Below are 23,134 nucleotides of genomic sequence, written 5' to 3'. Positions count from 1 at the left end.
GAAAATGAATTATTTCATTGCAGGAGGCCGATAATACGGCAGCCTTGTATGTCTATGCGCAAAATCTCCCGCCGCGCCTTGGCACGCCTGGAAACGACACCTTTTACACACCGAAATCTTCAGCCCTACAAGCTTTTAAATGCTCTATTTTGGAGTTCGCTTTCCAGCTTGTGTCACGGAGCTTTGCTGCCTTAGCGAAAACAGCCTGAAGTTGCAAATTTAGCGCCATTTTCAGGTCGCCCCTTCCCCAGCGCAATCACCCTCCCCGTCTCTATCTATTTAATAGGTCTCTTCCCCCAGACTTTCCTCTCGCGTTCAACTTCGAGTTTTCGCCACGTCATCTTTATCAACGCGTCCATCAACAAAACCATCCAACTATCTTCATATACAATTAAACCATCATGACTGGACGTAAGTAGCATAGCCGAGCCTCATTCGGGTCTCACTTCCTTTGTCGTCTCCTGCACCTCTTCGTCGCTCTCGCGCATTTGGCCTGGTTGCCGCTAAATAAAAAACCCCTAATCACTCTTTGTCACACTCATTCCTCACTGTATCTATCTACGGATTGGGAGTTCATTACCTGAGATGCATCCTTCATGCTGCTTTCACTCTACTCGCCATCTCTCATCACCGGTGAATACTAGACCAACTGACTGACTTTTGTGTAGGTGGAAAAGGGGGCAAAGGCCTAGGCAAAGGCGGTGCGAAGCGTCACCGCAAGATCTTGCGTGACAACATCCAAGGTATCACCAAACCAGCTATCCGTCGCCTGGCTCGCCGTGGTGGCGTGAAACGTATCTCTGCAAGTATGTCGATTTCCCTGCCCCTTCATCACATCGACGCTTTTGCAGCCTTAGATACGCATTTACACGCGCATTCAAAGTCCTGCTAGGCGCTCATAGGACGTCGGGGACTTCCTGAGGCATTGCTAACACACCATTGCAGTGATCTACGAAGAGACGCGCGGTGTTTTGAAGACCTTCCTCGAGGGGGTTATTCGCGATGCCGTCACCTATACCGAACACGCCAAACGCAAGACAGTCACCAGCTTGGATGTTGTGTACGCTCTGAAACGACAGGGACGTACCCTTTACGGATTCGGCGGTTAGGTGTGTATGTGGACCTTGGTTGCTATGATTGGGAGCGATCACGGACATGTTGGGTGATATCTCGACATTGGCGTTAAGGAGGCGCTGAAGAAGACAAATGTAATGCCTTCGATTACATGCAAATCAATTTGTAGAAATTACGTCCAGCAATGAATACATTCATGCCTTGAAAACCCGCGCCGATCAATCTGCAAGGCAACATTCTTACACTGCGAGTCCTGACTTAAGCTTCCACAGATGCTTCTATTGCCAACACACTCTATCAGATATTTATCCCCATAGAGAAAGGGTCAGCTTATCCCACATGGCTGAATAACGGTACATGATGCAAGGTTCCATTATCGATAAGCGGGGAAAGTTGCCTCGAACCGGCTGAGCCTTGCGACCACAGAAGATTGTAACTCTGTTGACCTGAAATACTCGGCTCCTTCCTCTTTCCATTGCACCACAATTTTCTTTTCAACAGCGTCCGGAAGCTGAAGAAGCTCACCCAAGTAAATCTTGAACCATGTCGACCCCACATAAAGCGAGACCAACCTCTCCCCTCTCGCCGCAGCTCATAACTAGCGTCTACCTCCCTTCCGCTGTCGTACTCATTGGAGTTGGGATAGCCAAGATCGAATGGCTGCCGTTCGCTGCAGTGATACCGATCGTTCTGATTGCTTTACAGTTCTACGGCAACGGTAATTTGAATGAATTTCAGCACTTATTGTGCTTCATTAATGCCCGAGCTTTACTAATTTTTCTCATCTAGTCGTCAAAAAGGCGCTGAGACCGGACATTTTCCAAGAGTTTAAGCTCCAAAAGAAAGATGTGATCTCACACAATGTCGCAATGTACGCCGGAGATCTACTGCCCCCTTGAAACATTGTCTCGAAGAGATACTCATAGAATGGTGCAGCTACCGCTTCTCCCTCCAGACTCCAACCCATATTCTCGGCCTTCCCATCGGTCAACACATGTCCTTAGCTGCCACGCTCGATGTCAACGGCCAGCAAAAAGAGGTGGTTCGCTCATACACGCCCATATCGTCGGACGAAAACCCTGGCTACTTCGACCTCCTCATAAAGTCTTACCCCCAAGGCAACATCAGTCAACACCTAACGACGCTCCAGTTAGGAGATACGATGAAAGTGAAGGGTCCAAAAGGCGCGATGGTGTACACACCGAACATGTGTAAACGGATTGGTATGATTGCAGGTGGCACAGGAATCACGCCAATGCTGCAGGTCATCCGGGCGATCGTTCGAGGGCGGCCAAGAAATGGAGGCAACGATCACACCCAGGTCGATCTGATCTTTGCGAATGTCAATCCGGAGGACATCCTTTTGAAAGAGAATTTGGATACTCTGGCGAAGGAGGATGAGGGTTTCAGAGTCCTCTATGTTCTGAACAACCCCCCCGAGAAATGGGAAGGAGGCGTGGGATTTGTCACGGCTGATATGATTAAGGTACGAGTTGTGCGACATGGCAAAGCTTTTGTCATACTAATGTACGAAATAGGAACACCTGCCTGCCCCAGGTCTTGATATGAAGCTGTTGATGTGCGGGCCACCACCTATGATTAGTGCGATGAAAAAGGCCGCGGAGTCTGTAGGGTATACGAAGCCACGAGCTGTCAGTAAGCTGGAGGATCAAGTCTTCTGCTTCTGAATTAACGTCCACCAACATCCTTCTTACATCAGTGTATGCAGGGACGTCGTCCATCCTTCATTGGCGCTCAGTGTCCATAGATTCTAATTGACGATGCATATAGATCTCATGTACAATAAATAGACTTTGTCATTCCAGGTTATGTGATCGGGGACAAACTTGTTGAAAACAGAGCATCTTGCCCTGTTGCAATGCACCGATCGCGGTGACAATCTTGTGAAGGAAGGCAATTGAAGTCAATTTGGCCTTCCGGGGATTATGTCTCAACTTTTCTCAAAGCTCTTTCTCCTCACATCGGGCGAGGGTTGCTATCAAGCATGTAATTATTCATGGAAGCTCCAGCTCGAGACGGAACCATCTCATCTATACTGAACCTTTTGGCCCCTCTTCTCCATCTTTTTCTGCCTCTTGCTCTCAGAAGGCTGTCCATTCTCTTCACCAGAGCCCATTCCCAGTCCACCTTTCATGCCCGAGTACGTTTTCCACGCTAAATACGCGGAGTAAAGCGGCACTGCAGTATACGCCCACCAAGATCTATCCCCAAAGATCGTTGCCAGAGCCACGCATGCCCAAGTCCAGTACAGCACGTCCCACAGATACTCCGTCAACCCTTTCTGCTCCAGGTCCTCGCCAGCTTTCTGCACACCGCCATCTGAGGTGTAGACTGGCCGACCGATCCGCTCGAGCCAGAATTCAATCACGAACGAGGGACCTGCGAAGGATACGTAAAGCAAAAGTGACCTGAGAGTGAATGATTTGTAGAAGAATAGGAGGCGGAGCAGAAGGTAGAATGCGTGGATCACGAGGGAGATCAAATGGGTTCGGTTGAGTGAATTGCCATTGCGAGCGGCGAGAACCTTGGTCGCTTTCTAATGAAAGAACTCCATTAGCATTATAATGCGGTATTTGTTGAAGAAAAGGTCATACTTGGGCCATAGAGGAAAGGGTGACAGCTACGATCAACCTTGAGGTCCAAGAGGTCCAAGAAAAGGGACGATTGTTGCCGCCAAGAACTTTATCGATTACTAAGCGCGCATATTGTAGGGCTGGCATTGATGTGTTAAGTCGACATTCATTTATTATGTTTATTGGAAAGTATCACATTTCGAATTATTATGTGCTTGTCGCGACGTGAGATGTGTCAAACCCCACTTCGACTTACTAAACACTCACCTTGACCACTTAATCTGTGTCATGATCGCTGGTGGAGGAAGGTGCAAGGGCAGATTCGCCGGTCAACAAAGCCTCTTCTGGCGTTCCAACGGGTTGATGGATGCTTGGATAACCCACAGGGTCATGAGTCTATAAGATACTCTATACCGATGTCACCTAAGCTGCCGTCACTGTCCGCTCGATATTCGAATCCTCCCTCCTCGAAACAGTCGTAATTCCGTTGCCCTTGACATATCGCACCCGTCTTCGATCAACTTCAGCCATCTCTCACTTTCGCCCACAATATCGCACTCTTTGGAAATTCACATCGGCACCCGCAGCTGACAAGTCATGGCTCCTTCTAACACTCATGTCACAACTCAACTTCGGCAGCAAATTTACTACCACCTCGACCATAACCTCCTCCACAACGCTCACTTCCTCGCCAGTCGCTTACAGGCATACGATCCTCGCTCTTCAGAAGCTTCATATCTTCTAGCGCTGTGCCACCTCAAGCTAGGACAGCTGAAAGCCGCCTATGATACAAGCAGAAGTTCTGCCACCCGGGGAGTACATCTGGGGTGCGCTTATGTCTTCGCGCAAGCATGTCTAGGACTAGAAAGATATCTTGAAGGTGCTACCGCTCTGGAAAGAAGTAAGACCTCGTGGTCCACGAGGAACAGCTGGGGTATGAGCAAATTCTCCTATATGACACCTGAGCGCTTAGCTGACGATTTGTGCCTCAGGCAAACATTCTGAAACTCGAAGACAGCAATTACCAGATGCTGCAGCTACCTACTGTCTTCAGGGTAAATTATGGCAAGCGCATTCGGAGCACCAGAAGTCTGTGGAATGCTTTGCAGAAGCTCTCAAATTAAATCCCTTTATGTGGGATGCCTTCACAGCTCTGTGCGACCTCGGTAAGTGAAAGTCTGCCATATATAGACGCTTCTGATTTCGAAGGTGTCCATGTACGAGTGCCAAACATATTCAAGGTGACACCTGAGATGAGGTCTCAGATGAATGAACCCACACGCGAGCAGTCACATCTCCCAACAACAGACGAGTCGACTTCTACTACCAATGCCTCATCTCAGTCAAACTTTAGCATCCATGTTTCGAATCCAGCAGCGTTGGGAAATGACCCTTTCACGACAACTTCAAAGAATAAGCTTAATGGCGACTTCAAGCCTCATGCTGGTAGTTCTGCACTTTACGAGAAAGCCAACAATGGGAACAATCTAGTCACACCTGTTGCGGCTACAGATGCACCAGTCGATGATACACCCTCAGGAAATGGAGGAATAATGGATCCAGATTTCTACTCTGGAAAAGGAGCTGCCGAGCCACCATTAGCGCCTACACGCAAGGCAAGGGGCTTACTTGGCGTGGGTTCTGAATTCGCCGCGGACGTGCCACCAAAGATGCGATCAAATGCAACAATCAGATCGAAATCGAGGAACAATTTCCATTCAGACGATCAAGAGGAAACGACGCTCAATAGGGCGACAAGTACTGCGACTGGGGGAGCAGACTTGAAGAGGACCATTTCTGGCAAAGCAGCACATTCTCAAACTCATTCCACAAGACCGAGTAGTTTAGCAGGTACGGATCCGGGAGCGCCTCAGCGAAAAAGTGTCCGGCTTCTCAATCAATTAAGACCTCAAAGCGGCAAATTTTCCACTGGGGCTAGTTCCATTTCCTTGAGAGAAGAGAGAGAGCTTAAGAAGGCGAAGGCACCAAGCACGAAAGCACGTAGCGCAAACAGCTTTAATGTTGGTAGGGTCGTAAGCGGCAATCGAAAGTTTGGAGAGTCAATGGACATTGATAGTAAAGAGCCGCGACCGACGATGAACACCCATATTACTTCACAAGCAGCTCTTGCGAGGCCGGTGATCAGTGAGAAGCAAAAGGAGACCGAAGCACTGCAATGGTTACTGGAGCTGTTTCATAAGCTTGGTACTGGCTACTATCTTCTTAGCCAATATCGATGCCCGGAAGCAATTCGAATCTTTCAGGCTGTTACACCCAGCCAACGTGATACAGCTTGGGTGCTTGCGCAGATTGGTCGCGCACACTATGAGCAGACTGCGTATGCTGAGGCTGAAAAAGTATTTACCCGGATACGAACCCTCGCCCCAGCTCGTGTCGAGGACATGGAACATTATTCGACGATATTATGGCATTTGAAGCATGACGTGGATCTTGCATTCCTCTCACATGAATTGATTGATCTTGATCGCCAGTCGCCACAGGCATGGTGCGCAGTTGGGAACAGCTTTTCACTGCAGCGAGATCATGATCAGGCCATAAGATGCTTCAAGCGCGCGACTCAACTTGACCCTACCTTCGCGTATGCACATACTCTTCAGGGCCATGAGTTGATACAGAACGAAGAGTACGACAAGGCGATGTCTTCATATCGGGCGGCGATCACAGCTGAGAATCGGCATTACAATGCCTGGTACGGTCTTGGCCGAGTTTTCGAAAAGCAAGGTCGATGGCATGAGGCAGAGGATCATTATCGCACTGCACACTCCATAAACCAAACGAATCCAATTCTAGTAACAAAGATCGGTGAGATGCTTGAAAAGCAAAAGAATCTGCAAGGCGCACTTGTCAAGTATGGTGAAGCCTGTAGACTCAACGAGAAAGGCTCGCTTTGGAAGTTTAAGAGAGCTCAGATTCTAATGACGTTGGGCCACTTCAATCAGGCTCTGGAAGAGTTGAAGGTTCTCAAGGATATGACACCGGACGAGGCGAACGTCCACTTCGCCTTAGGAACTGTGTATAAGAGATTGAAGCAGAAGGGGGAAGCAATCTGGCATTTCACCATGGCGTTGAACCTGGATCCGAGGGTCAGTGAAAACGTTTGACTTGTTGCTTCACTCTTCGCTAACTGTGATCTGCAGGCTTCCCACCACATTAAAGAAACTATGGAAGAAATCGAAAACGACAGCGACGACGAAGACATGTGAATACTCCGAATCTGAGGACAACGAGATCTGATATCAGTAAATCATGCGCGACGTCTCATATGCTTGTGCGGCGTTCAAACGGCGCAAACGGCCAGCATGGCGAGGGAGTGTCTTTATGTATGCATATATATCGGCGAATATTCTAACGCGAATGGATGGATGGACGGACAATGGAACATGCACAGCCAAGGCGTTGATTGGATAGGATGGGCCTCTTGTATATTGATATATCCGTGTACTAGGAAATCAAGCTACGCCCGTCCGTCTCACCACCACAAAATCCTCTTCATCATCAGCATCTGCACTCTCATCGTCGCTCAAAAATAGCCAACCGTCGTCTTCATTGCATCTCCGAAGTTGCGTTCTCCGCCTATCCAGCGCACGCTCAACCATCCCTATTCCCTCGACTCCCTTACCCCCACCCCCAACCCCAACCTCATCATTACGCTCCCCAGCATCAGCAGCAGGATTCCAGAAAATCGCCTCTCCCCCTTCCTCCCCCTCCCGCTCCGACCACCCCGCCTCGCTCCCCGACGAATTCCGCGCATCCAGCTCCCCCTCCCCCTCCACCGCCCGTCTCAGACTACCTCTCCTCTCCCGCCCCCTGAGCCTCCTAGCCTCATACCTACTCGTCTTCCCCCTCTTATCCAATTTATCGACGTCAGCGTGATGGCGCCGTCCCCTCCTCGGCCACATATCTGACGCCGCTTCCTCGTACAATTCCCGCTTCCCCCACACTTTCACGGCGCAGTCTGAGGGTAATATGTCCCGGAGATGGGGTGGAAGGGAGAAATCGGTTGGGACGGTTGGGGCGGTTGGGAGGACATGGTGGGGTTGGTGGAGAGCGCCGGGGTTTACGAGAGCGCCGCGGAAGTGGTTGTATTTGTGGAGGTGTTTGCGGTGGCGGCGGAGGGGGGTTGGGGAGGCGATTGTGGGGATGGGGTTTGTGAGAGACGTGGGGGATTGGAGCAAGTTGGGGGGAGGAGTCGTCGAGCGGGCGTGGGAGTGGGATTTTGTATGTGTGGGAGACGCTGGAGATGGCATGGTGAATGTCTTCTTTGATGAAGGGAAGGGCGAAATGGAAGCAGGCTGGAATTGGAGAGAAAGTGGAAGCAAAGGATCTAGGGGGAGGAGAAAGGTCAAGTCACTCAACTAAGAGGACTGCGAGTCTGTAGAAAGAAGGAGTGGTGGGAGAAAGGGAGTTTTATGATATGGCTGAGTGTGGCTGTGAGTCATACGCGTGGTGTGGTAATCTTGATATGCACAGCCATCATTAGGCGTGTCTTTTCTGGTGAGAGTGCTGTAGTGTACGGTGGCTGTTCAGATGAACCAAAGAGCTAGATAGCCTTCACTTAATTAGGAGTTTTGATTGTGGTGTTGCGGCCGCGGTACCGGTCTAGCACAAGGTGCGACCTTTTGGGGAACACGCTTCCCAACCCTTTTCAGTACGTCAGATGCATCACGCCCAGTATCCAGGATTTTGCCCATCATCTCTCCAACCCGCTGCTGACAGCTTTCCTACCCACGCCGTTCGTCTTCACTTTCTGCTGGTCTTGCGCCAAACTTGCTAAATCCTCCTCCCCTCTCCCAACAACTTCTACTCCCGCCTTCCTTCCCAGCGGACTCCCCGACAACTCCACCAACTCCCGCTCCATTGATACCCTCACCCTCTCACATAAAGCATCCACATCCTGCGCCTCTAATCCTTGCGTCTCCACCGGCTCCAGCACCCTCACCGGCACTCTCCCACTTCTAAACCTCCTCTCCGTTATACCCAGCACGCCCCAATAATTCGCACAAACGATCGGCACAATCGGCACTTGCGCCTTCACAGCCAAATGAAACGCCCCCTTTTAAACCCCCCATCTTCGGATCCGGCAAATTCCTCCTCGTGCCCTCGGGAAAAATGAACACCGATTGCCTATGCCTCCTAATCTCCTCCGCCGCCCCATCAAACGCGGCTCTTGCTCTCTTGCTATTCCCCCGATCAATAAACACAGTCCCCGAAAGCGCCATGAACCATCCCAGGAATGGCATCCATTTCAAACTCTTTTTCGCTGTCACAGAGCAATAGTGGGGCCAGACCGCCCCCAGCAGTAGAATATCCAGCGCACTCTGATGATTCGCTATCAGGATAGCTGGTCTTACGCTATCGAGATACTCGCCGCCAGAGATGATCTCGAAGCGCACGTTGGTGGTGGCTGCCATGGCGTATTTGTAGGACCGTGCTGTAGCCCACTGGGAGAGGCGGTGGTTGCCGAGAAGGCGGAGGAGAAGAGAGGCACAAACACCGTAGAGAGCGCAGAAAATGAGGGTGCCATAGGCGGCGAGGGTGCGGGCGAAGAAGGTGGTTGTTTGTTGGGAACGGGGGAGGGGGAGGGCGGAGAGGAGGTAGAGCGTTAGGGTCAGGGAGATGTAGAAGGCGGGGAAGAGGATGAAGATATAGTAGCTTAGGGATGAGAAGTCCATGATTGTGTGAGTGGTGAGCCTGGATATTTCGTGGATGCTGAATTGTTTTTGGAGGCTTGGACGGAGGAGTTCGGTGGGCGAGGTTGCAGGCTTAGGTGAGCGCCAAAGAGTGGCTTTAGGGTCGATCTCTCATTGTATAGGTCTGTCGAGATGAGCAGCCATAGTCTGGCTGCTCATAGGGTTCTGCTGAGGATGTCACGAGGGTACTCAACCTGATTGATTCATGCTCGCAAACTTCTTTCTGGTCTTCAAGCCATCCTCGGAAATGTGCCGGATTTACCCGCCGATATACGGCAGGCGAAATTTGATATCTCTCAGAAATCGGTTGTAGGCGTCAGAGTTCGTATATTTGTCGAGATGCCCGCTTGAAATTGGGAATCTTGGCTAAGCAAGTCTAGAGTAGGGAGGAGTATTTGATAGCATGGAAACATATATCTAGATCGTCAAAGGCTATAACATTTACATGGTTGGCGTCAACCACCTCCCACGCACGTCTATTATAAGAGACCCAAACGTAGACAGCTTTTTACACAGCGCCGTGTTCCTTCCTCCAACATGTACGCCGCAAACGTAAGAAAAAGTACACAAGAAACCAACAAACATTCCAAGCCGCCTATCTCACACTTGCACAGCAATGATTGGTTAACCCTTCAAAAACTTGAAAGCCTCCTCTCGCTCTCGAACAGGCATAGTCTCCAAAGCCTGCTTAAGCCCTTTGAGCCCGCCATCCTTGTTTGCGCTCAGTAGCGTAGCAATGTCGTATGCAACGCCCTCGCTCTTCAAGGCCTCGAGCTTAGCAGAAACGTCCTTGCGGTTTTCCTCATACCAAGAAGCCACTGCACGATCGTTGGTGTCGAAGTCCTGGATGCCAGTCCAAGCCTGCAGTTTCTGGAGACTGGAGCTGCGAGAGGCAAGATCCTTGGGCGAGCTGGCGTTTATTTTCTTGATCAAGCTGTCCTCGTTCAACCGACGACGTAAGCGCCAGTAGAAGAATCTGCGAGCCTCCTTCCACTGCAGAGGCATGCGAATAGTCTCCTTGGCCTTCATGCGGCCAGCGCGATCATGGAGATCCGCAAATTGAAGCGCGATTTGAGAGTACACGGGAAGCAACAGTGTCTCTCGTTCCGTCATCTTGGTCTTGATCTCAGCTCGCTTCTCGGCTGTCAGGCTCTTGTCCTCCAAAGCAGCCTTCAACTCTGCATAGGTAGTGTCTGTGCGTGCCATGGTCTCGAGTTGGCGATCGCGTCTATATTTGATGCCGACAATGCCCTCAGGTTCAAGGACACCGCCGCGGGCGTCTTCGTCAGCGTACATTTCCATGAAATCGGCGTTAATTGTCGGATCGACCACAACCTGAAGTCTTGTTAGCAAGTGCTTGGGAAACAAAAGCAGTCATAGACTAAACATACCCAAGACCCTCCCCGTAGTTCGCCAAACGGTGGAATGTAGACAAACACGGGCTGCTCGTATTTGACCAAAGCATCCACAATATACGACCCGTACTTGAGAATCTCATTGTACATATCACGTTGGCCACCGGAGAAGCCGCGCCAATTAGCAAGAATCATCACAGGTAGCTGCTCGCCATTGTTGAAGTCGCGAAGTGCCTGCGCAGTCTTGAAAGCGGAATTTGGATACCAAACACCGCCAGCCTCTTGGGCAATTTGTTCGATAGAGTCTGGATTGGCAGGGTCCGCGGGAGAAACGCTTTCTACCGATCGGTTCTCGACGGCTATGACACCAAGCGGTATACCACCTAGTCGAGCGCGGCCAACGACGACTGTCCTGGCCCAGCCGCCCAAGGACTCTTGGAAAGAATCTTTGTCGAAAAGTCCGCTGAGGAAACCCTCATCGTCCTCCTTGCCCCCAAGAAGCCATCTGACGTCGTATGTCTGCTTTTGGGGAGGATAGTATGCGATAGGTCTGTCCCACGAGTCTGCGGATAGACCAATTGGGACTGGACTGTCTTTCTTTTCAGGAACAAATGACATCCATTCGACAATTTTCGAGACACCCTCAAAGTCGTCATCAGCAGTCATATGTGATACTCCATTCTTATACATAATTTGAGTACCACCAAGTTGGAGGTTTGATGTGTATACTTCACGGCCGAGGAGTTTATTGATGGCTTGCGACCCCGTTAGAATAATCGGTTGGCCCTCGATTTGAATAGCCCGCTGACCCAGACGAACAAGATAAGCGCCAATACCTGTATACAATTAGACAATTGAGAACCCAATGAGCATTGAGATACTTACCGACTGATCGGCAGGTCACAAGAGTGATAGTAAAGATGTCTTCATATGCCTTGGAGGTCGCTCCAGCAATGAGACCAGATCCCTTCAGGCATTCAACACCCAAGCCATTCTCTGCTCCAATGATGGTAGTGATTTTGTATCGTTCCTCGCCATCCTCGGTAATCTTCTCGGTAATGACTCCGCGATTCTTGCCATCCTCAAAACGTTCTTTGATCTTGGGCGTAAGATACAAGTACTTAAAGCCGGCTTCAGGTTTAGCAGGATCGTTCCAAGCCGCGGAGAAATGTGGGATCAGCTCTTCAGCCATACCAATGCGAGCACCAGAATTAGCTGACAAGTAGATGCGGGGAATTCCCAGCTTTCTAGCAAGTTCTGTGCATTTGTAGAAGAAATGATCTTCTACAGGACCGAAAGAGCCAATTTTAAAGGTAATGTCGTTGGCCACAATGATAAATCTTCTGCCTTTGGGATATTCGGGTGTCTTCGCCGTTATAATCCATCCAACCATACCACTCGTGTTGGTACCTGGATCCCTCGATACTTCGGCAAGGTGATCGTTGTCGTCAAGGACAAGCTCGCTGACCTCCATGATATCTTCACTGCGCGGCTGCTTAGAACCCAAAGATGAATGTTTCGCAACAGCTTTGCCCCAGCTGTTCTGGAAAGCCTGGCGGAAGAGGTCTGGGAAGTCATAGACGTATTGCGTTCCCATGAGATGGGCTTTGTACCTCTTCGGCTGCAACCATTCCTTGGTGGGATACGGCGTTGAGACAGGTCGCAAATGCATTGACCCAATCCTAGTTGTACCACCAATGCTGTGGAATAGGAAATCGTTACCTTTGTCAGACTTCTTCTCGGCGTACAACTCTACCTGAATGACATAGCCGGAGGTATTAGTGATCATGCAGCGAAGAGGGTATGGCATGCCAGTGGCCGGATCTGTACAGATGATACGGATCTCCGCGCTAGTGACACGGAGACGCCATGCTCTTCGCCCAAAGCGGTCAAGGAATCCAGCTAAGGCTTCCTCGACTTCTCGTGGCTCCAATGGGAAAACAGCGGAGAAATTGATGAAGATATGGTTCAAGTCAGAGCCGTTGTTGCCAATGATTTCGAGTGCGTCGAGGATATCGGTCATCAAGCGATCAGCCTCGGATATGAGGTACTCCGCTGTTGGAATCTCATCTCGTAGGCGACCAGGCCGGACAACCCCACGTGTGAAGTATCGTTTATCCACCGACTTACTCCCTTCAGATGACTTACCAATAGCCTCATAGACGTGAATATTCCTGTTTTCGGTAAATACCGGCTTGATCCTGAAATTAGACAGGCGTCCAAGTTCCAATTGGAAGGCCAGCGCTGGCTCGATATGACGGATGCTGTCGTCTTCCGCGTAATTAGGCCCACGGAATGTGAAGTAGCCAGGGTAGGTTCCATCTTTGTGGCCGCAGATGAAGCTTATTCTACGAACCTTACGACTGAGTAATTCGGACTTGTAGTCGGTCACAATCTCATGAACACGCTGGAGCAACTCTTTGTCGTCGAAAGATTCAGCGTCTCTGATAGCAACATTGAATACGCCCGTCAACTCAGAGTCTTCCTCTTCGCTCTTTGGTTCTGCTGGGCGTCTCTTAGCTTGAAGCTCAGGGAGCACACCATTCGGAAGCGGGCCTCTCGTCGGCTTGCTCACAGGGAAGAGCTCGAGTGCTGCCTGAAAGTGCTCTTCAATGTCGTCTAAATATTGAATTGGGAGGATGACGCCTTTTCTTTCGGGTTCCGTTCTGCCGTCGGTCTCTCTCCGTGTAAGATAGGACATGTCGCTTATGGATTGTATGCGAGAAAACTTTGATGGGCCTAACGCCCTTGGTGTACCAGGTGTTGATGGATTGGAAACATTCGTGTAGCCTAGTTCCGAATGGCCAACCCTACGGAGTGAGAAATCCCATGATAGAAGGTACGGAGGTTCATTTTCCGTGTGGTAATCCACACTCTGGACAGTATATGCACGATAGGCTCGTCGAACGTAGACGTCTAAAGCTGCAAGAGAGACCCAAGGATCATGATGAGCAAAGAATTGGGGCAAGACATCAAAGACGGTGAACTTCGAATCGACGACTTCTTTGAGGGTGTCGGCATCTGGTTCTCTGTGATCCCAGCCCGTTTCACCATATCTTGTCTCTACAACGGAATTTCGAAGGATATGCTCCATCTGATTCTCTCGCTCCTCAAGAGACGGAAGAGCACACTGGATCAAGACCTCACGTGCCTTGAGTGTGACTTTAGCAGTCGGTCGTGAATCAAGCTCTGTCAGTTTGCGCAACATAGGTTTGAAATACTTCGCGACGTTAGGCGTGTACGGCTTGTTCGGTCTGTACAAATCCAGGATTGCGAGAACAAGGTTGTTCTTCGAACCGACCCTGCTATGCGCAAGAACTGTGTACACTACCTTTAGTATGTCGTCCTTATTTTGCTCCCGGAGTTTGAGAACGACATCCTCATCTCGAAGATTGCGGCTGGAGAATAGTGATTCGACCTCATAGTACTTCTCCAGAAGGTTGCAAAACACATTATATTCGTGAACTTTCAATCCCTCCGTATAACGTCCAATGACTTCAGTAAGCGGTGCAAGAGATGTTCGGAGAACATCTGCAGAGGATGCATCATCAATTTCTTCAATGAATCGACTCAAAGCTTTTGCAAGCTGTTTTGCTGGGAACTCGACTTTCCGAGTCTTGGCTCTGTCAACAATCTGCGCGAGTTGCTGATCTAATTTGGCGGGCATTCGTGCATGTAGCGCCGATATTTGAGCATTCCATTCGCCGTAGGGTAGTTCAGGCTCCCGGAGTACCTGGACTAATTCGTTCAAGGTTGAGGCCATAATGACTTGGTTGTCAAAACCTTGAAGGATGTTCTCAAGAATGCTGTGTAATTGGGAGTATCGTTGAGGCGGCTTGCCGCCGACTACCTGAGGAGGACCGAGATCGGGAAGCTGACCTTGGAAGGGTTGCGCGTGCTTGACCCTGGAGGGATCATCCAATCCAAGAATTCCGAGGATATCTCCTGCTTCAAGGACAGCTCCAGGCTGTTTGATGAGCTGCACATTACCTTCTTCTTGTGTGAGCAAAGGCATGTACATCTTCATGACTTCGACTTCTGCAAAAGTTTGCCCAGCCTTGACGTGTTCACCGTTCTCTACGGTATATTTCACGAGTTTTCCAGGACTAGGTGTTCGAAGCTGCGTCGGATCATTCTCTTGCTCGAGAAGGCAAGATTTGCTATCAACACTTATACGCGTTGCACCGACCTCTTCCTTCCAGTAGACACTGTGGCTTCGGCCGCTCATGAGGACAAGCAAACCACCGTCAGCAAGAGATCGAACACCAACGGCGCATTTGGAGCCGTTGATGAATAGATGGTAACTGTCTAGGCTTGATCGTGTGGCAGTGAACTTGTATCGCACGCCTTCGTAGATGAAATCGATAGGAAAGACCGTTTTGAGGATGTCTTTTTGTGGGACCTGTCCCTTCTCTAAGCTAGATCGATATTCCTGAATGCAAGCTTCACTTGCAGAATGAGCTTTGGTCACAGCACCGCAGACAACTGCAAGGATGGTGTCGGGTCTCTCAGCGGTAAGTTTGTTTGTGATAAGTTCATCCAGCCAACCGGTCGTTATTGTGTTGTCAGCGAAGGCAGGCGTTTCTAGAAGCTTGATAAGATACTCGACGATGTTTCTGAAGTCACCTCGAATGCTCAACTCTTTCAGGGCAACAACCATGTGTTTCCGAGATGCAGTACGGTTTTCACCATACGCAAAAATATGACCAAATTGACTATCGGAGAAGTTATGAATCCCACCAGCTTGACCGACGGAGAAATACCCCCACACATTCGAACTACTTCGAAAGTTGAGCTCGTGCATCATGCCGCTTGAGGGCTTGAAGCCCTCTCCAGGGTCTTCGGAGGTGATACGACAAGCAGTAGTATGCCCTTTTGGTGTCGGACGTCGCTGAGACTTTAGGCTGTCAGACTTCTCGAAATTGAAGTCAATTTCATTGATGCCTTGCGGATCTGCGCCATACAGAAGTCGGATATCCCGAACCCTATGCAGTGGAAGACCCATGGCGATCTGCAATTGAGCAGCTGGTAGATTGACACCGGTGACCATCTCGGTAGTAGGGTGCTCAACCTGCAATCTGGGGTTAAGCTCCAAGAAGTAAAATTTATCTTCCGCGTGGGAGTACAGATATTCGACAGTACCGGCTGAAACGTATCCAACGAGTCTGCCCAAGCGTACAGCAGCCTGTTCCATGGCATTGAACGTCCTAGGATTGGCAATGGTAACGGGCGCTTCTTCTATGATTTTCTGATGTCGCCTTTGGACCGAGCAATCTCTGCCGAACAGAGAAATGTTGTTGCCGTACTGATCAGCGAGCAGTTGTACCTCTAAATGCCTAGCACTGCCCGCTAATTTCATGATAAACATTGGAGATCCAGGTATTTCATTCTGTGCTGCATTGTAAAGGGTGAGGAAATCTTCCTCTTTCTCGACTTTCCGGATACCCTTTCCTCCTCCACCTTCGGAGGCTTTGACCATCACAGGAAAGCCAATCTTTTGGGCCTTATCAAGACCCTCTTGAGAGTTGTGTGTGCATCCTTTTGCATAAACCTCATCTTCTACAGTCACAATACCGTGGGCATCCGTTACGACTTGATCAACGCCCTCGCCAGACCAAGGTATACAGGGGACTTTGGCATGCTGTGCGACAATCGTGGAGGAGATTTTGTCACCAAGAGAACGCATGGCAGAGCCAGGAGGACCGATGAAGACAATTTTCTTAGGAGAGGCTGCTAAGGACTCAGGTAGTGTTGGGTTTTCGGATGCGTGTCCCCTGCCAAAAATCAGTCTCATTCCAGATCCGCTTGGGGAGCAATGCATACCATCCAGCCCATACGGCGTGTACGTTCATTCTTTCTGCAATATCGACAATTAGTTCCACGTTAGCGTAGTTGTTGTTGTTCGTGCCACCAGGAACCTATTACAAGAAGCTCAGTCACCGCTCCTATATGAATTGACCAGGGTCTTAATACTGACCTCGACATATTGATCTGCCATCCGAATATAGTCGGCATTGGCATGCAAATCTTCTGGCGTCGCCATCACTGTGAATTGGATGGCACGCTCGTCGCCAAAAGTTTCGTAAGCCCATTTTCGGACCGATCTTATTTCTTTCACGGCTGCAATGCCGTTATTTGCTATCAAGACCTAAGGGTTCGTCAATAGAGTGTTCTAGCAATCTGGCCTTGTACCTACATTCGTAATGACTGTGTGCCCATCATTTTGTATCACGAAATCTTTGACGCTGCTCGAAGGGGCAGCTTCCAGACGATTCCCGCCAATGAAATGATCTGCTAAACTGAATTTTGCAGAATATGACTGGGTTGACTTCGAGTGGGAGTCTCCATTGACCTGCTGGTGAACGCCATTGGGCTGGGGAACCCCATTAACCCCGTTCACAGCAACCGGAGCCATGGTGACCAAGAGAGGGGAGGAATGGGAGATGGAGGATGTGTGGAGAGAAACAGGACGTTGAATCCTCAGAATTTTGGGTCCATCAACCCCGAATGATTCCCGTCTCACTCAACAGCTGATGCTATGTCCGTCAATGCCCGGGCGTAATCCTCCTCTCACGTGCAGATGCACCTCAACGGCGTAAATGCTCTGCGGGGGAGGAAGGACTAGAGGGCGGGGAGGGGAGCGGTGGCTATTACAAGGTGCCAGAGGCAGCCAGAGGCAGGAGCAGTGTGAGATGGGGAAAGTGGCTGGCAGTGGGACAGCTCAATAGTTAAGAATTATGGGGAGCTCGGCGACTTTTGTTGTGGAAGTCCCGGAGTATGGGTACACGACGGGGAAGTTTTTGGTTGGCTTTCGGGAGTGCTCCCCAGATAAAAACTCTACAGATTTGTTGACGACCTCGATGTCGGCAGCTTTAGGATCTCATCTACTAGCTATCCGTTTGCCACGAGAATCACGAGGGCATGGTCTACCCATCAATGCAGTACACTCATAGCTCCTGATGGTGGTTGTACGCCGACAGCTCGTCAGCGTGGGATTATCCCAGGACGGTGACCGATCGGATACATCTACGTCACATTATTCGTTGGGGAACTAAGCGCCTTTAGGGTACATTAGCCTCAATAGCCTCAGCCCCGGCAGCGAACCGGCCCTAGAACCAGAACTTCTCTGCAAATTTTCCATCCTCTCTCTCGTGGGCCCCCAGCTCGTCGGGATTCATTTTCAATCTCCGCCGTCTTGTTTCAAAGCAAGGGGTGAGTGTTCCTGCATTCACGATGCCCTAAAATAGCCCTAGAAGAATTCCAGACGCGTGGCATATCGTCGTTTGGGCGAGCTGAAGTGGTTGCCGGGAGGCGCGCTCGGGCTTGTCCACAAAAAAGCCACTAAACAAAAGAATTGCTCCACACAAGACCAATGTTGGAAATGCTTGTTCATTTGATGTGTGAATATAGTACATGCAGCCAATGCTTCTAGATCGGCACAATTTCCAGCCAAAGACTCTTGGCTGATGCGGGCTAACCTCTCACCTCCAATATTAATACATTACCACCGCGTGATTCCCTTTTGCCTATCCGTTGCATCTCCATTTACAAGTTCCATGGCAGTGGATGCTTCTCTACAGGGCAGCGATTCCTGCTCCAACTGTGAGAAGAAGAAGACCAGCCGACACAGCCATAATGTTGCCCGCCCCCGTGAAGGGTATAGTGGTGTTATATGACGAAGCATTGGTCGGTGATGCGGCTCCAGATGCTTGTACCTGGCCGTCTAATATTTGACTCGCTGTGGGGAACGGAGCTGATGAGGAAGTGATGACGGCAGAGCAACCGGCTGAAACCTCAGGGCCAGGTGCAGTAGGGACGGCCGAGGCTGTTGCAGGGCTGCTACTCGCGACTGCTGCTTCGGTACTGGCAGGTGAAGAAGCGGCGGTTGCAACGCAGTCACAGACGGCACTGGCTGATGCTTGTACCGCGAGCCCTGTCTGAGCACCACAACCGCTTAGGACACAGTTGAGTGCGGCCGCATTGATGGCGGCAGAATTCTTGCATTGGCAGGCAAAGTCTGTTGGAGAACTGCATCCCACGCTACCGGCTGCTTTATCGATGCATTGTGTCTGAATGCTTGTCAGTCAAATGAATCCTGGCTTACTTGTTTAACTTTTACTCACAGCGCAGCTAGGGATCTTCGCCGCTATCGAGGCACATTGGTCTTGTGCATGAACGGCTGCCATTAGGCCGAAGGCCAAGACTGTGATGAAAGACTTCATGATGTGGGACGTTAATGTCTGTGAAGTGTAGGTTGAACGAGTGACAAGATCATAAAATCAGAGAGGGGCCAGAATGGAGGGATACTGCAGATCTGTTGATTGATGAAAGCAGAGAGGGGAGAGAGGGTGCTATATATGCGAGGGAGATTGGAAACAGTTCTCTTCGGGTGCACGTTCGCTTCGTGCCTTTCAGACTTCGCTATGGAAATGAAGAAGCCGCGGTCTATCCAGATGAACGTAGGGGCGAATCTCAGGGATCAACACTCGCATTCAAAGGGGTCTTAAGCAGTTTTCTACTTCTGGTTGTGATGTGGGAGTTTTGACTGGTCGGCCTTGGTCTGGTACCTTTAATGGCCTCTCAGACCCATACTGTCCTGCCGCCATCCACACCTTTCTGTATAGTAGGGCGAGTTGACAGACAGAAATAGCATCAAAGAGTTGAAGGTCGAGCCGGAGTAAAACAAAGAGTGAAGTAGTTCCTGCAGATCACTAGCGGCCTTCCAACGGCTTCCAACGGCGGAAGCGCTCAAAGAGGTTAGCCTCCCCCGGATTTCCCAAGACTTGTCGGACACTTAACTCAAAGGCTTCAACAACCACTTCCCATTCTCGCCAACGCAAGACATATATGCGCGTGGCCCCGCAGTAGACTGCGCCTTGATCATTCAACCTCGGTCAGGTATGAGCAGCGGTCTGCCACTCGCCGTCAGCACAGTCGGAAAGACAATTTCAGGAACCAGTGTTCCCCTGGGAGTATTGACAGTACCAAAGATTCGTCAATACGAGATGACTGACCGAACCAAGGTCTTGTAAGAGAAGCATCACATGCGACTTCTGTGACAGGCTCTGGAGTATGGATGCCCATATAGCGCCTACAATTCCAATCTATCAATTCCACCAGTTAGATGTCCGAGACAATCACCCGCACTTGCGGCTTTTGCCTCCGCTAGCGCTCTGATGACACACCACTTAGCATACAATGGAGAAAAGTGACCCAGTTCTTCCTTGAACGGATACACGCTTGCATCAAGTATATGCTCCGTTCCGTGATCGCGTGCCACTTTATCGATATACGAATTGTTACCCGAGGCACTTTGGCTGATGGAGACTTCTCTGGCAGAGAAGCTCTGTGCGAGATCTGCTTCCTGCCATTGCCATCCATCCCATCATAACTATCCGCTGTTTGAAAGATCATTTCCAACGGTCGCGACCGCCCCAGTATTCACATCTTAAAGAGCATAGTACTGCCCCCAATTCCATGTCTAACTGCTCCGTTTCATTCAGAATGACTGCGTCGTGATTTGAACAAGAATATTGAGTGTGTTGCATACTGAGAATCCCCTTCCGGCTAGCTCCTTCCGCATCTAAACGATCGACACTCGATTGACTTAGAGCTATCACTGCATACATTTCATCCTGTTCATGTCCCCACATACCGAGGCCGATTGAATATCACTCCTTTTCAAACTTTCCTATCTTAAGAACGTTGGCTCAAGAAGAGAACTTCTGATCTCTCCCACACCACAATCCATCAGCCTTCCACTCCCATCAAGATGACAGAAGAAGAAAGTAAGGTCGCCACAGAGCATCTCCAGGAGGTGTCATCTGATTCAACAGTCCCAAAGACATCATTCGGGACAAGGCTCAAGGCACACTACAGGAAGTGGTGGTGGGCGCATTTGGCATTCTTCGTCGCATCAACCTTGATCATTGTACTTTGCTTGTAAGACTCTACAAACTCTTGTTGATAGTAGCGCGAAGGCATCGTGGGCCTACTTTCAATGCTAAATACTCAAACAGAATCTACGTTGGGTATCCTAACATCGCTCAAGACAACATCAACGATTCTGCCCTTGAAGTATCATCTTTAGAATTTTCCAGCCCAACACCCAATTCCTTCCACCTCCGCCAGAATGCTACTATAGTCAACAAGTCCAGCTACCATCCCAATCTAGACGCCTTCAATGCAACACTTTCTCTTCAGGGCGGTAAACCTTATGCTAGCGTGGAGATTCCCAAACTCCACGCCACAGAGCGTGCCATTTCCATCATCGATCAAGACGTAACCATCACCAACCTCGAAGAATTCACTCGCTACACAGCTGCAGTGCTAGGTGGTGAAGAGGTCAAGATTGAGGTCAGAGGGCGGACCGGTTTGCACGAGATGCGCTTCCCAGTGACGCACGTCGTTTACCACAAGACCGTCACCATGAAAGGCAAGCCAGCCCCTTTCTTCCTGCCTCCCCTGCCTCCCCTACAACGAGAATCTTCTCTCAGCAATCCAGTAATTGACAACCCTCACAGGCCTCAACCAAATTACCGGCTTCAACGTCACATCCTTCTCAATAAAACTAACCCCCGACCCCGACGGCGCCAACATGGTCGGCACGGTCCTCCTCCCCAACCCCTCCGTCCTGACCATCGCCATGGGCAACGTAACGTTCACAAACTACCTCCCCGCCTCCCCATTCACCAACAACACCCGCATCCCCATCGGCATCTCCACTCTCAACGACCTCGTCCTCGTGCCAGGCGACAACCACGTGCCCATGCGCTCGCAGATCAACCAAACCCTCGTCATCGGAGCTATCGCCAAGCAATACAAGGACGGCATGATGCCTGTCGAGATTGTGGGGAACACGAGCGTGTATGATGGCCAGCATCTGACGTATTTTGAGAAAGCGCTGCAGGGATTGACGCAGAAGGTTACGTTAAATGTGGGGAAGGCGTTGCAGGATGCGGGGGTCGATGCAAGCACTCTGGCGGCGCTTGGAGGAGGAAGTCCGCCGTGATTATGGTCACGGTCGTGAGATAGTATGGCTCGTAAGGCGTCATGGCGTCTAGTATCTGTAATGGAGGGAGAGGGGTTGGCTTTTCTCGGTGATGCGTCGTCGGCGTTTTGCTCCTGTGCGTGAGCAAAGGGAGTTTTTAATGAAGGTGGTTTTTGTGTAAAAGCGGACATGCGTTTCTAATGTGGGGGTTGCACAGACATGGCATTATAAGTATGGGAATAAGGCAACATGAGCTGAGATTGTAGCATGATTAGCTTCTCGCGAGAGAGCACGGTAAAGATAACTCCAGTGGAGTATGAAGCAATGAAGTCTTTATCACATGAACAGGATAACAACACGCTCCCGTCTGTGACAGCTGCATCTGGAGTCATGAACATCTTGACAGCTATGTGATTCCAATCTAGTACCCAATTCCATGTGGAGAGGATTTGAAATCATTACTGCGTGCTGCATGTCGCTCATCTGCTACATCCCCAACTCCTATCCAATCACAACCTCAACCAATCGGACATCGCTTGCTTTTCCCATGCACATGTATCCCATATCCTATGCCCGTATGATCCGCTTTCCACAGCTTAATGATCCACTCATTATGCCACCTTCCTTCGCATTACAGGAATCAATCAAGCCCATGTCTATCTTACAGATCTCAATCCTCAACTTCCCATCGATGAGCGGACCGTCTCCCTTCATGAACGCGTAGCCCATGGTTGACGCAGAGTCTAAAGGCCAATAGCATGTTCTTTCCCCTAAATTGTGGGTTCTCACCAGCCCCAGCTGCTGACGACTCCGTCAGATGCAGATTATTGTAGGAGTTTGACATGATTCTCGTCTAGGTAATAAGCGGCGCATGAAGAGCCTGGTGCTATGTAAGGCTTGTCTTGCAGAGCTGAACTTGTGGTGCTTCTTGGTGCGAGAGGTTGTGTTCTGAGTTTCTGGATTGCGACATTGTGGCAAAGTGAGGGGAAGCGCGTGCACTCTTTCTGTGAATGATTGGGATTCAAATGATGGACTTATAAGCAGGGGAGAGGAGAGGTCGGAAGAGCGGTGTTTGAGGAGGGGTATGAGGAAAGTAAGGGCGTTCGGTCGCATTTGCGGGCTCCCCTTTTTCTAGCCTGCGCTTTGGTGATAAGTGAACGGGCATGTTTTTGAGGTCTTGTATGACTTGACAGTCGCAATAGGTGCAGCGCATCATAGATTTATATAATATGAATGGTAACAGATAGAACATTGATGGGGAGAGAATTGGAAAAAAAATTGTTCTTTGGTCTCAGCTTCCTCTTTGGCTGTTTTTTGCTTACCCTAAATTTCTCCTTCTCGGGCTTCTTCTCACTCTGCCGCTTTATACCTGACCCCCATTGCCGACCCGGCGTCAGGTGAGTAGTCAGG

General features: G+C 50.0%; 6 protein-coding genes across 6 annotated transcripts; 4 read left to right on the top strand and 2 right to left on the bottom strand.

Annotated features, from left to right (window-relative positions):
- Positions 1-401: 401 nt before the first annotated feature.
- On the top strand, positions 402-1,109 carry KY384_003030 (uncharacterized protein; the record flags this gene model as incomplete). Its single annotated transcript, XM_044811551.1, has 3 exons — positions 402-411; positions 669-806; positions 946-1,109. The coding sequence occupies 3 exons, from the start codon at positions 402-404 to the stop codon at positions 1,107-1,109; spliced, it is 312 nt and encodes a 103-aa protein (XP_044670684.1).
- A 508-nt stretch (positions 1,110-1,617) lies between these two features.
- CBR1 (NADH-cytochrome b5 reductase) lies at positions 1,618-2,762 on the top strand (the record flags this gene model as incomplete). Its single annotated transcript, XM_044811550.1, has 4 exons — positions 1,618-1,792; positions 1,864-1,945; positions 2,011-2,560; positions 2,613-2,762. The coding sequence occupies 4 exons, from the start codon at positions 1,618-1,620 to the stop codon at positions 2,760-2,762; spliced, it is 957 nt and encodes a 318-aa protein (XP_044670683.1).
- Positions 2,763-3,121: 359 nt separating this feature from the next.
- Positions 3,122-3,698, bottom strand: KY384_003028 (uncharacterized protein; the record flags this gene model as incomplete). The annotated part of the gene is made up of 2 exons (XM_044811549.1): positions 3,122-3,631; positions 3,690-3,698. 2 exons carry the CDS (start codon positions 3,696-3,698, stop codon positions 3,122-3,124), a joined length of 519 nt encoding a protein of 172 aa, XP_044670682.1.
- Positions 3,699-4,265: 567 nt separating this feature from the next.
- Positions 4,266-6,892, top strand: KY384_003027 (uncharacterized protein; the record flags this gene model as incomplete). Its single annotated transcript, XM_044811548.1, has 4 exons — positions 4,266-4,569; positions 4,661-4,834; positions 4,878-6,772; positions 6,827-6,892. The coding sequence occupies 4 exons, from the start codon at positions 4,266-4,268 to the stop codon at positions 6,890-6,892; spliced, it is 2,439 nt and encodes an 812-aa protein (XP_044670681.1).
- Positions 6,893-10,003: 3,111 nt separating this feature from the next.
- On the bottom strand, positions 10,004-17,149 carry CUT6 (Acetyl-CoA carboxylase; the record flags this gene model as incomplete). Its single annotated transcript, XM_044811547.1, has 6 exons — positions 10,004-10,714; positions 10,771-11,570; positions 11,620-16,508; positions 16,558-16,652; positions 16,712-16,882; positions 16,931-17,149. The coding sequence occupies 6 exons, from the start codon at positions 17,147-17,149 to the stop codon at positions 10,004-10,006; spliced, it is 6,885 nt and encodes a 2,294-aa protein (XP_044670680.1).
- Positions 17,150-20,506: 3,357 nt separating this feature from the next.
- Positions 20,507-21,745, top strand: KY384_003025 (uncharacterized protein; the record flags this gene model as incomplete). The annotated part of the gene is made up of 3 exons (XM_044811546.1): positions 20,507-20,676; positions 20,754-21,106; positions 21,258-21,745. 3 exons carry the CDS (start codon positions 20,507-20,509, stop codon positions 21,743-21,745), a joined length of 1,011 nt encoding a protein of 336 aa, XP_044670679.1.
- Positions 21,746-23,134: the final 1,389 nt, after the last annotated feature.

Source organism: Bacidia gigantensis (genome assembly GCF_019456465.1).
Source record: "Bacidia gigantensis strain McMullin 20006 chromosome Unknown contig_180, whole genome shotgun sequence".
NCBI lineage: Eukaryota > Fungi > Ascomycota > Lecanoromycetes > Lecanorales > Ramalinaceae > Bacidia > Bacidia gigantensis.
This window is presented reverse-complemented; position numbering and strand designations above follow the sequence as displayed.